General features: G+C 51.2%; 1 protein-coding gene across 5 annotated transcripts in view; it reads left to right on the top strand.

The window, feature by feature from the left end:
- The window catches only part of SRCIN1 (SRC kinase signaling inhibitor 1), a 68535-nt gene extending 62561 nt beyond the window's left edge, over positions 1-5974 (top strand). For all 5 annotated transcript variants that reach the window (XM_081028847.1, XM_081028843.1, XM_081028845.1 and 2 more), the window contains one exon: positions 2634-5974. In XM_081028847.1, the coding sequence (XP_080884973.1) occupies positions 2634-2768 (135 nt within the window). In that variant the 3' untranslated portion in view covers positions 2769-5974. The remainder of the gene's footprint in view (positions 1-2633) is intronic.
- The last annotated feature ends 6857 nt before the right edge of the window (positions 5975-12831 follow it).

Genomic DNA, 12831 nt, shown 5'->3' with positions numbered 1-12831 from the left:
GCCCCACCTCTGCTGATAGCCCAGTACCTGGTTCAGGCAAATAGCAAGGAAGAAGGGGGTGTGGGCAGGGGGGAGGTGGCCCTGGGAGGAGGCACCAGCAGGGTCTGCTGCATCAAGATGATTTACACCTGTATGGAAATCTGTGTCACAGCACGGAGGCAGGTGAACATGTTCGAAGCAGAGGGAGGGGGCTAGCCTCTAAGCCTCTAACCCACTGGAAGAGGAGGGGTTCAGGGGTCGGCCCTCTGGGCCCTGGCTAAGGGTTCCAGCATCCCCCAGCTGAAAGCTGAACATCTAGGAGCTTTCTCCCCTGCCACAACGATGACAAAGCTCTGCTTCTCTGGACATAATTGGGAGCAACAGGGGAGGAATAGAAGTGCCAGGTTGGTGAAATGGAAGTGACAGGAACCTTCTGAGACAACAGCTGTGTCACCTGAGAACTCTGAGCAGCACAGGGTAGGGTCATTGGGCACAGCTGGACACGTGCTCCCTTCGCTTCAGGAAAGTGGGTTTGGGATGTTGTTGTGGCCGGTCTCCTGGGAAGGAAGATGGCCTGAGAGGACTTTACCCAACAGATGCTCACAGAGCAAACACAAGAGGTCCCTGTGAAGAAGGGGTGGGGGGATCTATGGAAGCGGGTGAATGGGGCTGAGCGCTGATGTTTAAAGGCCGTGTGTTGGCTGTGGGAGAAGGGGGACATCACTTGGGTGAGGACACGTCACCTGAATGAATACCCAGTCAGGTGGAGGTACAAGCTGGAAGGCAGGTGTTCTAAAGACCAAAGCTCAGAATAGACAGAGGCTCTTGACAAATGCTAAAGTGAAGGAACAGAAAACCTTTTAACTAGAGAGATGGGCTGAGAACAAAGAGGATAGCCAAGAGGAAACCAATGGCGGGACTGGGACATGGTGAAATGTGAAGAGACACACAGGGAGACATGCTCCCCTCCCACCTGGCTTTGGCAGAAAGAACTTAAATGGGAAAGGGGAGGAGAGGAGGAGCAGGACAGGAGCCAAAGTTAAGTGACAGGGATGGAGAGAACTCTTGGTTGCCGTTAAATGAGTTTTCTCAGGGCCCAGGTACTGGGACCCTGTGAGCAGGGACCGTGCCTGGCACGTGGCTCTCAGCAAAGGACGGAGTGAATTGAAAGATGTCTGGCTACAGCCCTGGAACCCTTTTGAGGAAGGAATCTGTGGCCACAGGAAAGAGGAGAGGGGTAGAAGACCCAAACGGGGAACCTGCTTTGATTTTCATAAAGGGGGAAATGTAGATTGCAGACTGCAGTGTGGTGAGTAAAACCCAGGTGAATCACTGTACCCAGGGGAAGTAGAAATGACCACCAGCAGCAAGGGCAGGTTCACTGTCAGCGGTCAGTGTGCTCCTCGTTTCCTTTCCAGGCTGCTGGAGGCCCGGTCTGCTTTCCTGCTGTGAGGCATCTGGTAGAGTGACCCAGCAGCTGGCTGATAATATAGGTCATGGGAAATGGAGTGACCCTGCCCAGACCTGACCTGCAGGAGGTCTCTAGCAATGGGCCACGACACTGTTTCCAGTCCTCTTCCTTTCTGGTTTTTTTTTTTTTTTAATCAGTACAATTTGGTTATCACACTAGTAACTAAACAAGGCCAGGAGGGACAGGAAGAAAACCCAGTTTGTGTAGCCCTAATCCAGGGGATCTCCAAGTGAAATGTGCAGCAGGATCACCTGGGGTGCCTGCCTAAAATGCACGTTCCCAAGCCCATGCCAGAGGTGGATTCTGGAGCAGGCCCAGGAATCTGCATTTGTGACATGTCATCCCCTCCCAGCAATGCCGATGGCTCTGGAACCATACAAACCTCCAGAACCAGTATAGAAGCAGGGAGGTGGAGAGGGGACTCAGCTATTTCTAACTACGAGAGCCAGCCGACTGGTGACTAGGGAGTGACCTGCTTTACTCACAAGGCACAGGTCAAAGCTGGAGAAACAGTCATGGGACGTAGTGGGGCTTCCTGCCACGCGCAGGAGGCTGGTTGCAGTGAGTGCCTTTTCTCTCAGCTTCTTGGAGGGTGGGGATGGGGGGTTCTTTAGAGAAGTGCTCCCCAGGGAGGCAAGCTCTCTCCTCAGTGGCCACCACAAGACCTTCTGCTTAGAATCAGCCTCCTGCTGAGGTAGAAAGGGGCCCTGTCTGGGCTGCTGGCCAGTTGGGACTAAGAGCTCACTTACTCTCTCCCTGCTTGGAGGGCATGCACCCCTGTGGCAGCTAACGTTTCACTTCTTCCTTCCTCCCCTGTCCCTTCCCCACTCCCCATCTCCCTGTCTGCTGGCCCTGGGACATCTCTTATACTTCTCTGGTCTCTCTCTTCCGCCTTCTCTCTTTCCTATCAGTAACCGTGGACCTACATTTTCACCCGTTCCCAGGCCCTTTGGTCCAACTCTGTGCCCCATTTCTGCACCTGCTATGCTCTCCAACCCCCTCCCAACCCCACTCCCTAGCTCAAGGGGACCACTCTCTCCAGATGCCCCTTTGGTGTCTTCCTTCTGCAGTTAATTTCCTCTTGGATATGCAGAGGTGTTCTTTTTTGAAAACTTCAACTGGGGGCTAGCATGAAGTCTTTACCCTTCCTCTCTCTGATCCCTGACCCCTGTTTTTGTTCCAGGCCACTAAACCATCTAAAGAGATGAGCGGGTCAAATGAGACCTCAAGCCCAGTCTCAGAAAAGCCCTCAGCTTCCAGAACCTCTATCCCCGTATTGACTTCGTTTGGGGCGAGGAATTCTTCCATCTCCTTCTAGAAGCCCCCAGACACCTCCAGCCCAGCCTATCCCCCCTTTCCCTTACCCCAGCCATTTCTCTGCCTACTCTTCCCTTCATCTCCACCCCACCCCACCGCATTCTCCAGACCCTCTGAAGGGTTGCCAAAGATGTGGCCCTCCTCAGTTCTCTATACCCATCCTCTGTTGGTGTGTTTGGTTTTTTAAATGATACACTTTCAATTATCTTTTGTGTGTGTTTTTTTTTTAAACGCAAAACAGTAAAACTAAGAACCAAAACACACCATCTTCCTTTGATTTCCTATTCTGAAATGGCCCTCTGCCTGTCATGGTCCCTCCCTTTTCTCTTTTCCCACTCTTCCTCCCAAGTCCATCTTTAAGTTCCTGCACCCTCCCTTCCCTTCCTCCCTTCCCCGGAACTTCCCAAGAGCACTCCAAACAAACTCTGAGCCATGGAGACTTGGAGCCGCGAGACATCCCCTCTCCACCGTCATTGAAACCTTCCTGGAGGAAAACCTGGACATTGGACCAACTCCAATATCAGGCTGGAAAATGGGACGCAGGGAGCCCCTGGCCCTTGAGGCACCCCCTCCTGTCCAGCCTGGGGATGTGTCTGAACTCTGCTCTCCTCTGCTCTCTCCTACATGCCCTGGTGCGCCTGAGTCAAGATGCGTGGGCTAGAGAGGGAGGCCAGAGTTTGAGGGCCTGGAGGGGATGGTGTGTGTGAGGTCCTTGAATCTGTGTGTCCGTGGAGGGGAGTTGACTTCCTGGGACTCCCTTCTTCCTGTGGTGAGGAGCCCCCTGGCCTGTGCCAACCGGAGGAAGGGGCCCTTTTGGACTGCTGGCTGTGGATGGTGGGTGGGGCAGACAGCCTAATACTGGGGACACTGCCTTGGGAGAGGGCAGCCAGAGGAGGGATGTTTGGTACTTTTAGTTCCCTAATTTAGCACTTTAAATAACATGAACTTATTTAATGGGGGTGGGTGGGCAAGAATGAAGGGCCTAGACGATTAGATTTTGAGCCCTGGAGGGTGGGAAGGGTCTTGTGAGGGAAATGGGATAATACAGAGGGGGTGGATGGGAGGCAGTTCTGAGTCCAGAGGTGGGTGACTTAACCTTCAACCATCCTCTTTGAGAGTTGAGGGTTTTCCGGGGAGGGGTGACCCCTGGTGAGATCCTTGAGGGTCCCTGAGGTCTGACCAGCCAGTCAGGGCCCCCAACCTGTGAATGGCTGCCTTGCAGTGAGGCTTTTGGATGGAGGTCCTGAGATGGGGAGGGAGAGACCAATTTTGGTTCTCAGCTCTGGCCCCCCCAGAGGGCAGAGCGAGGGGCTAGCTGGGAGATTATGTGGGTGGGAGAGGGGGAGGAGAATGGAGCAGGGTCCCCAGGGAGCAGGATTCCTATTTGGAGCACAAAGTCGGGTAAGCACAGGGGACGGGGTTTGGGTTTAGTCTCCCGAGTAAGCACAGAAAGAAGGAGCCATTGAAGGGGCAGCACCTCATAGACCCTGGGGCCTGGTCTCTTAGGGAGAGCCTCTTTGGGGAGCGAGGGGAAATTGGGTTGTGTTTCTTCATTTCTTTCTCTTTTTTTGTTTTGTTTTTGTTAGTTCATCCTTGTTTTCTAGCTTTGGATCATTTTTGTACAAAGGCAAGTAAGCCTTTTTGAAAAAGAACAAAAGAAGAGGAAAAAAAATCCCTCCCGAAAAAAAAAAAAAAACCCTGGAAAATAGAAAAAAAAAAAGGACCTCATAAATGATGCAATTACTTTTAATTGCAGGCAACTCTTTACATTTAAGTGAAGTGTCTTAACATTTTATATTGTTTTAAAAATATATTTACATATTATATATATATAATATACGTAATATAAATATATATAAATATTTAAAAAAGAAAAAAAAAACCACAGCACTCGCTCCCTGGCCACTGTTTTGGCAGGGGAGGGGGGCTGGAGGATGGATACATCAGCCTGGCTTCTGTGGTCCAGTGACTTGGTTTGGTTTGATTTGGCTGTACAGAGACCCCTGAATTGGGAGGGTTGGGGGGAGTGGTGCCCCCTCCTCCCTCCACTCCATTACTCTTTGCTTGCTACTTTTCACTTGCTCCCACCTCCCACCCTCGGCCCTGTGACCTGAATGTGTGCCCCACCGTCATTGTCCTAAGTTGAATGTCCCTTTGTAGGGGGATGTGGGGGAAGTGTCCATCCATGAGGGGCAGATGGAGGGAGCCCTGGGCCCCACCCCACCCACTCATGTGGAGCCCAGTGGGCTTTGCATCTTTCTTTCACTTTGGTTCCTGCACATTTCGGGCTGAGAGGCATTTGCATGGAGTTGTATGCAGCCTGTGTGTATGCACTGGCACAAGGCCACTTAACTGTGTATGGAGAGAAGCGTGTGTGTGTACAGGTGTGACTTACCACCCGTGTGCAGGGAGGCATGCACGCCTAGGTGCGTGTAACCTGCTTGGGCATCAGCACGTGCCCACCTACCTGTACATTGGTTTCGAAGAGCTTTGTGTGTGAGAATGCGTGTAATGTGTGTGTGCAGACATGCGTAGCTGCAAGAGACTTGTAGGTATATGGACCACATATGTGGATGGGTGTACGTGGAGGTGTGTGTGACCTGTGTGTATATGCACGTGGGTGTAGACCCAGGCGTGTGGGAGTGCCTGTGTGTGTTCCATCGTCCCTGCACCACCTGCTCCAGCTGCCCTCCCAAGCCCCCATCCCCACGGTCCTCTCAAAGCCCACAGCACGTCAATGCCCCCCCCCCAGATGCATGCGCCTCGCTGCTCTGTCCATCAGTGTGTGCTTGACCAAGAGAAAACTAAGTTGTCTGGGGGAGTCCCTGTACCTGGCCCCCCAGCCCCTGCTCACTGTGCTGTGTTACTCGCATGGGGCCTTTCTCTCCCGCCCCTTCTACTATATGCTGTTTCCCCAGGAGCCTCAGGCCCGAGGCTCTGAGAGGGGTCCCAGGTGGGGCTCCGCACCCCGCACCCCACCCTGTAGGGCTCGTGTTGGTGTAGCAGTGATGGCTTCTGTGGATATTCTGTGACCTCTGTCAGTGTAACTTGACAATTTCTAAATGGAAAAGGGTTGCTGTGTTCTCTGTCTCTCTCTTTTTTAATGTCCTTTTTCTTCTCCCTACTTCCTCTCTCTCTTTCCTTTTCGGTTTTTCTAGCCGAGTGTTTGGGGCTTAAATAAAACTTGTTTCTTTTTCCTCTCCTGGATCTCCTTCCTATAGGCTGCTGTCTCCTTATTTCTCAACTTCACCCTGGAAGGTGCTGAGATGGATGGGCAGGGGATGGGCATCCCTGGCAGCCAAATGCCCCGCTTAGCAGGCAGGGCAGGGGAAGGAGGGGCAGAAATGCCTGGGAGGCTGCTGCCCCAAGGGCCCTTTGAACCAACATCATGGAACTGCTGGTGAGAACACCAGTAACTCTTATGGGCACTGGCTCTCGGCTAGGAACCTCACCACCATCAGTGAGGTCATTACTGGTATTACTTACACCTGCCAGTGACAAAGCCATACTTGTTAGGTGTCTGGCTCGGAGTAAGACACAGAGTCAGGATTTGACTCCAGCTCTGCCTGACAGCAAACCCAATGCTTTCCCCCCAAAACCAAGTAGGGTCTGATGACCCCTGGGTTTGGGGTCTCAGCCTCCTGTTCTTTGGATGGGAGGACCCTTCATGTTGTCTGTCCATCCTTTCAAGAGCAGCAGCATTCAAACTTTTAAAAAAAAATTGTAACTCACAGTAAGAAATATATTTTCATTTCAACAACTTAGACATGTACACACAGACATTTAGTGAAACAGCACTTACTATGTGTAGTGTACTTTGGTATTTTCTGTTAAATTCTGAGCATTTTGGTCACAACCCACTGAATTGATTTCATGACCTTCTAATGGGTCAAAACCCAGAGTTTGAAAAATGTTTGTCTGAGGATCTAGTTTCAGCCCCCATCATGTTGCATTTTTGCTTTCTGCTTCTCAAAAGCCTACTGGCCCCACTTACCCTATGGTCTCCTCTGAAACTGAGAGGAGATTTATCCTTGATTCTGATTGGCTGGGGGCCTGTAGCCAACAAGATGCCTAAATCCTTCCAGGTTATTACCACATCCGAGTCCAACCTACCCCACCGGATGACCTGATGGGGTTTCTCAGGTTTTCCTGGGATTCTGAAGGCCATGTCACTGCGCCAGCATGTTCTAAGGGTCCTTGAGGTTACTCTTCTAGGCATTCTTCTGTTTGGCTGAGACCTGGGGTATTCCTGTGTTTCCTCTACTTTCCCCCCAAACACCAACCGTTCTATCCTGTAAAGTAATGACAGTGTCCCAGAGCCACAGGCTTCCAGACCTCACTGGAGCCCCAGTTGCACTTTCTTCTCCTAAAGCTCACTGTTGAGGATCTGCTCACTAACTATATGGAATACCCATGCCATGGGTCACCCATCTGCCAAGCACCCTTTCCTTCAAATTCTCAGACAGCCAGACCTCATCCCTTATGTCTTTTTAAAAATGCCAACTCTCTCCTATCCCATTCCCAGAAAACTGGGAGAGTAACAAAAAAAAAACCCTTGTCATGCAGGGACTCAGGTCCTGCTCCCCACATAAAAATGGAGGATATGGTTTAAAAAAAAAAGAAAAAAAAAAGAATGGAGGATATGGTGAGGCCAAAAAGGAACACCCACGGAGCCACAGATAGGAGTCACACCAGTATATTCTCGCTGGCAGCTGGGTTAGAGACACAGGAAGCAGGAGCCGCAGGATCTGCAACCTGCCCTCTGCTTCTCTGCCAACCAACCAACCCCACTTGGTAGCCGCAATCCTCCGTGCTAGCTGCAGTCCGCCATGCTAGCTGCAATCCACACTTACTGGCTCAGCCACGGCAGCCACGTCAGTGGCCAATGGCTAACTAGTCACAGTTGATGGCCATCTACTACCCGAGCCAGCACCTCGCCATGTGAGGTCGAGAGCCTGGAAACTGCTCTCTGGGACTCTGTCCCCACACTCCACCCCTACAGGGTCTCGCCTCACAAGCTACGTAACACGCATCTTCCGCTAGGGGCCCTGTGTCAGGAACTTAGCTCACGAGAAAAAGTTTCAGTCCAGTTCAAGTAATGTCTCAGGGGGTGTCCCTCAATGTCCACCTACTTTTTGGGCACAGCCAGACCTCTTGGCATAGTCAGGGTTTCTCAGGGGACCGCCAGTCATTCTGGGCACACACAGCCAGACTTCCTGGGCACAGCCAGGGTTTTCAGGGTGCCGTGCTGGAACAATAGTGGCTCATAGCCAAGGTGCTTACATATTCTCAACGGCGGCTGGTTGAGACACAGGAAGCAAACATCTGCCTGCACCCCAACAAGGGGTATTCCTGCACCACAGTCTCGCTGGTGACCGGGCAAGACACAGGAAGCAAACATTCGCCTGAACCCCAACAAGGGGTATTCCTGCACCACAGTCTCACTGGTAGCCGGGCGAGACACAGAAAGCAAACATCCGCCAGTTCCACTACATGGTGGTACGTTCCCAAGCAAACAGTCAAGCAGGCCATCAAATCAGGGATGGAAGGCAATTCCCTATAGTCCACAGTCACTCGCCAGGGCTGTGCACTCCGCAGGGCGAGGGCTCCAAGTCCTCCCCAACCTGGGGGCGAGGGACGACCTTGACCTCACCCTCATCTCCCACGGAGGACTCAGCAAGAGTTTCCTCCTGGGACTACAAGTCCCGCATCTGGGCTGCCTCAGCAAGCACTTCCCAGCCCACACGGCCACAACGACCCTTGCCTTCTCCGGCCTCTGCTGGTCGGAGAACCGTCCACATCCTCCCACCCCTCCTCAGGGGTCCAACTCCTGAGAACAGTGACTACTGGACACCACACACTGTGTGCGGGCCACACGTCCTCCTGCCCGAGTCAGACGCCATTCCTACCTGGCCGGAATCCTGCTCGCCGCGCCAGGCGTCCGATTGGGTGGAGGCCTTCGGTGTAAAATGTCCACAAGTCTAGGAGCCCACGGCAGCAGCAGACCACCAAAAGGAAGACGATGCTTGCTTTGGCCAATAGGGCGGCATGCCATCCGGAGGCTTGAGAGGACCACCAATTCAGCGAGGGATCACGCCTCTCCCAGGCAAATTGCGTTTCCTGTTCCCGGCGCTGCTCCTCACGGGCTTCCAGAGACTGAGTGTTCATACACACAAACTGCTCCACTGCCCTTCGGAGAGTTCTGGCCGGCACCATACCCTGCTCGCAAAACAGTTTTCATACGTGTAAGCTGCTCCATTACTCCTTTGAAAATTCTGGCCGGCACCATACTCTGCTCGCTGCGCCATGAGTCATGCAGGAGCTCAGCTTGCACTCCCCAAGCCAGGAACGCAAGATATGGTGAGGCCAAAAAGGAACACCCACAGAGCCATAGATACGGGAGTCACACCACTATATTCTCGACGGCGGCTGGGTTGGAGACACAGGAAGCAGGAGCTGCAGAATCTGCAACCTGCCATCCACTTCTCTGCCCACCAACCAACCCCACTTGCTAGCTGCAATCCGTGCTTGCTAGCTCAGCCACGGCAGCCACGTCAGTGGCCAATGGCTAACTGGTTACAGCTGATGGCCAACTAGTTACAGGTGATGGCCATCTACTACCCGAGCCAGCACCTCTCCACACAAGGCCAAGAGCCTGGAAACTGCTCTCTGGGATTCTCCCCATACCCCTCATCTCCCAGAATCACCCCATTCATTGACAGTTCAAGAGCAAGTAACAAATGGGACCATCAACTGCATGCGAGGAATTATGCCAGGCACTTCATTCATCCTTCAAACACCTATGAAATGTTTACTCCTTGCTGGAAACTGATCATCTACTCCCTGGGACTATGGTCAGTAAATAGCAGGGGAGCCAGACAAAACATAAGAATGCAGATACCTGAGCAGAGTCCTGACAGACGGTGAGCAATGCCACAGAGGCCTGCAGCAGTTGTGGCAGTGAGTAATGGGGACCATCTCAGGGTGACCAGGCCCCTGAGGCCACATTTAAGTGGAGACCTTAAGAATAAGTGGCTACATGGGAGGTGGTGGCTGAGTGTCCTAGGCAGAAGGCCCTGAGGTGGGAAGTAATCTGTGGATTCTAGAAAATGAATGAAACCCAAGTAGAGTGAGAGGGGGAAAGAGGGCATGCCATGAGGTAGGAGTGGTGGGCAGAAGCCCCATCTTAGGAGGTCTTGCAGGAGTGGTTAAGGAGGGCAGAATTCTTCACAGAGCCATGGAAACCAAATGGAGGCTATTAACTAAGAAAGTGGTGTGGGGCCGGCCTGGTGGCTCAGGCAGTTAGAGCTCCATGCTCCTAACTCCGAAGGCTGGCAGTTCGATTCCCACATGGGCCAGTGGGCTCTCAACCACAAGGTTGCCAGTTCGATTCCTCGAGTCCCGCAAGGGATGGTGGGCAGCGCCCCTGCAACTAAGATTGAACACGGCACCTTGAGCTGAGCTGCCGCCGAGCTAGATGGCTCAGTTGGTTGGAGCACATCCTCTCAACCACAAGGTTGCTGGGTCGACTCCCACAAGGGATGGTGGGCTGCGCCCCCTGCAACTAACAACGGCAACTGGACCTGGAGCTGAGCTGCGCCCTCCACAACTAAGACTGAAAGGACAACAATTTGACTTGGGAAAAAGGCCTGGAAGTACACACTGGTCCCCGATAGTCCTGTTCTCCTTCCCCAATAAGATCTTTTTTTTTTTTTAAGTGCTATGATCTGACACTATTTCAGAAGTTACCTCTGGTTGCAGTGTGGAGAAGAGAGGGAAGTTCGGCGGGCAGGAGTGAGTAGGGGCAGGTGCAGGATGGCTGCCTCACTCCAAGCTAATCATCCTGTGGCTGAGGGAAGGGAAACAGTCTCAGGGACATTGTAGCTATGAAGTAATAGAGCCAGAACTCAGGACACAACCCTCCTAATAGCCACACTTTAAAAAATAAATTTTATTGGGGAATAGTGTGTTTCTCCAGGGCCCATCAGCTCTAAGTCATTGATTCTTCAATCTAGTTGTGGAGGGCGCAGCTCAGCTCCAAGTCCAGTCGCCGTTTTCAATCTTTAGTTGCAGGGGGCACAGCCCACCATCCCATGCGGGAACCGGCCATCTGGTTGTTGAGAGCTCGCCCTCTCACCAACTGAGCCATCTGGCCGCCCCTCTGGAAGCTCAGCTGCAGCTCATTGTTTTCAATCTAGTTGTGGAGGGCGCAGCTCACTGGCCCATGTGGGAATCGAACCGGCAGCCCCGTTGTTCAGAGCTCACGCTCTGACCAACTGAGCCATCCGGCCACCCCCAGACACATTTTTAAAAAATGCTTTATAATGGTCATCACTACCATTTACTAAGCGTTTGTTTAAACCTCACAACGTGGCTGTAGGTATGATTACCTCCATTTTACTGATGGGAGAGGCTGACTGAGCAAAGATTTGATTGATATCCAGTTGGCCTCAGAGTCGGATCCTAAATGATAGAAGGGACTGTTTTACAAATGCAAACCTGGGGAAGCCTTCATCTTCTCCCCCTGTGTGTACCTCTCCTCTGAGTCCCCAGTGCATTGTTTTCTTCCTCCTTGGTCTCTGAGAGACTGAAGTGATCCCAGAGTTCACGGGGTGACTGAGCAGTCCACAGTGCTGGGGTCTTGGGCCTGCGGCCACCGTGCCCATTAGTTCTGGGTCCTTTGCATTTCCATCGGAATTTTAGGATCAGCTTCTCAATATCTGCCCCCCAAAACCCAAACGCTAGGATTTTAATAGGGATTGTATTGAAGCTATAGATCAATTTAAGGAATCAACTATAAATTGCTTCTGGGACTCTTTTCCTTGATCAGCCTAGCTACCGTTTGCTTCCTTTACAGTACATTTTTGAGTAATTTTCATAGTGGTTGCTCTGGGGATTATAATTAGCATCTTAATTTAAATCTATACAGTTCAGATTAATACTCACTTAATTTTAATAGTGTTCAAAAACTTTGCTTCATTGTAGCTCTAGTCCCTCCTCACTCTTTAACACCATTCTTCTCATACAAATTTTACCATTACCCGATACAAGCCTGTCAACAGTTTTGTGATTATTGCTTTATGCAATTGCCTTTTATTTATTTGTTTGTTTATTTATTTGCCTTTTAAAGACAGCATTACAGACAAAAAAGAAAAGAATTATAAATAAAAATGTTTATATTGTCTTTCATAATACCTAGTTACCTTTACTGGAGTTCTTTCTTTCTTTGCGTGGATTCACATTATCATCTAGTGTACTTTCATTTCAGCTTCCAGGACTCCCTTTAGTATTTCTTACAGGGCAGGTCTGCTAATGACAAATTGTTTTTCTTTACTGGAAATGTCTTCATTTCTCCTTTATTTTTGAAGGCAAATTGAAGGAGAGCAGGGTTTTGATCCATTCTCATCCAAAGCCTACGAAAGCCTAGAGAAGGTTGTCCAATGGTTAGGAAACCTATCCTTACTCTGGGCTTAGATTTATCCTGCTTGGCTCCACCACTTACTGTGTCACTTGGACAAGTAATGTCACCTCTCTGTGCCTTAGTTTCCTCGGACATAAAATGGAGATAACAATGATGTGGGCCTCAGAAGGGTGTTGGAGGATGGATGTAAGATCTATAAAGCCCTTGGGGTGCGAGCCCACAGTAACACTAGCTCTCAGCTAGTTTGCCAAACAAAAACCTGTGGGGCAGAGGTGGAGGGAAGAGGGGGATTCAGTGAGTCATTGAGCTCTTCCCAGCTGCAGGGCCCCTCTCTAGGTTCTCTTTGATGACTGTCACCTGCTTTTCCTACAGATGGATACTAAGCTCCTCAGAGGCAGCCTGGAAACTGGCAGGGACAACACAGAAGGAGGCCCATCCTATGTTGTAAGCTTACACATGCAAATAAGACAATGGGCAAAATCTATGCTGTCCTCTTGGGATGTTTTCTAGGCCAGGACTGCCTATGATGACAGCTGGTGAGGATGGGTCCCCCAGTGGCCTAGGCCTTGCCCAAACCTCCTTTCTTCTGGGCAGCACCCCTGGACCATTTTGAAGGTCCAAGAAGGACTGAGAAGGAAGGTGC

Source organism: Rhinolophus hipposideros (assembly GCF_964194185.1).
Source record: "Rhinolophus hipposideros genome assembly, chromosome: 20".
In the NCBI taxonomy this organism is placed as follows: Eukaryota; Metazoa; Chordata; class Mammalia; order Chiroptera; family Rhinolophidae; genus Rhinolophus; species Rhinolophus hipposideros.
This window is presented reverse-complemented; position numbering and strand designations above follow the sequence as displayed.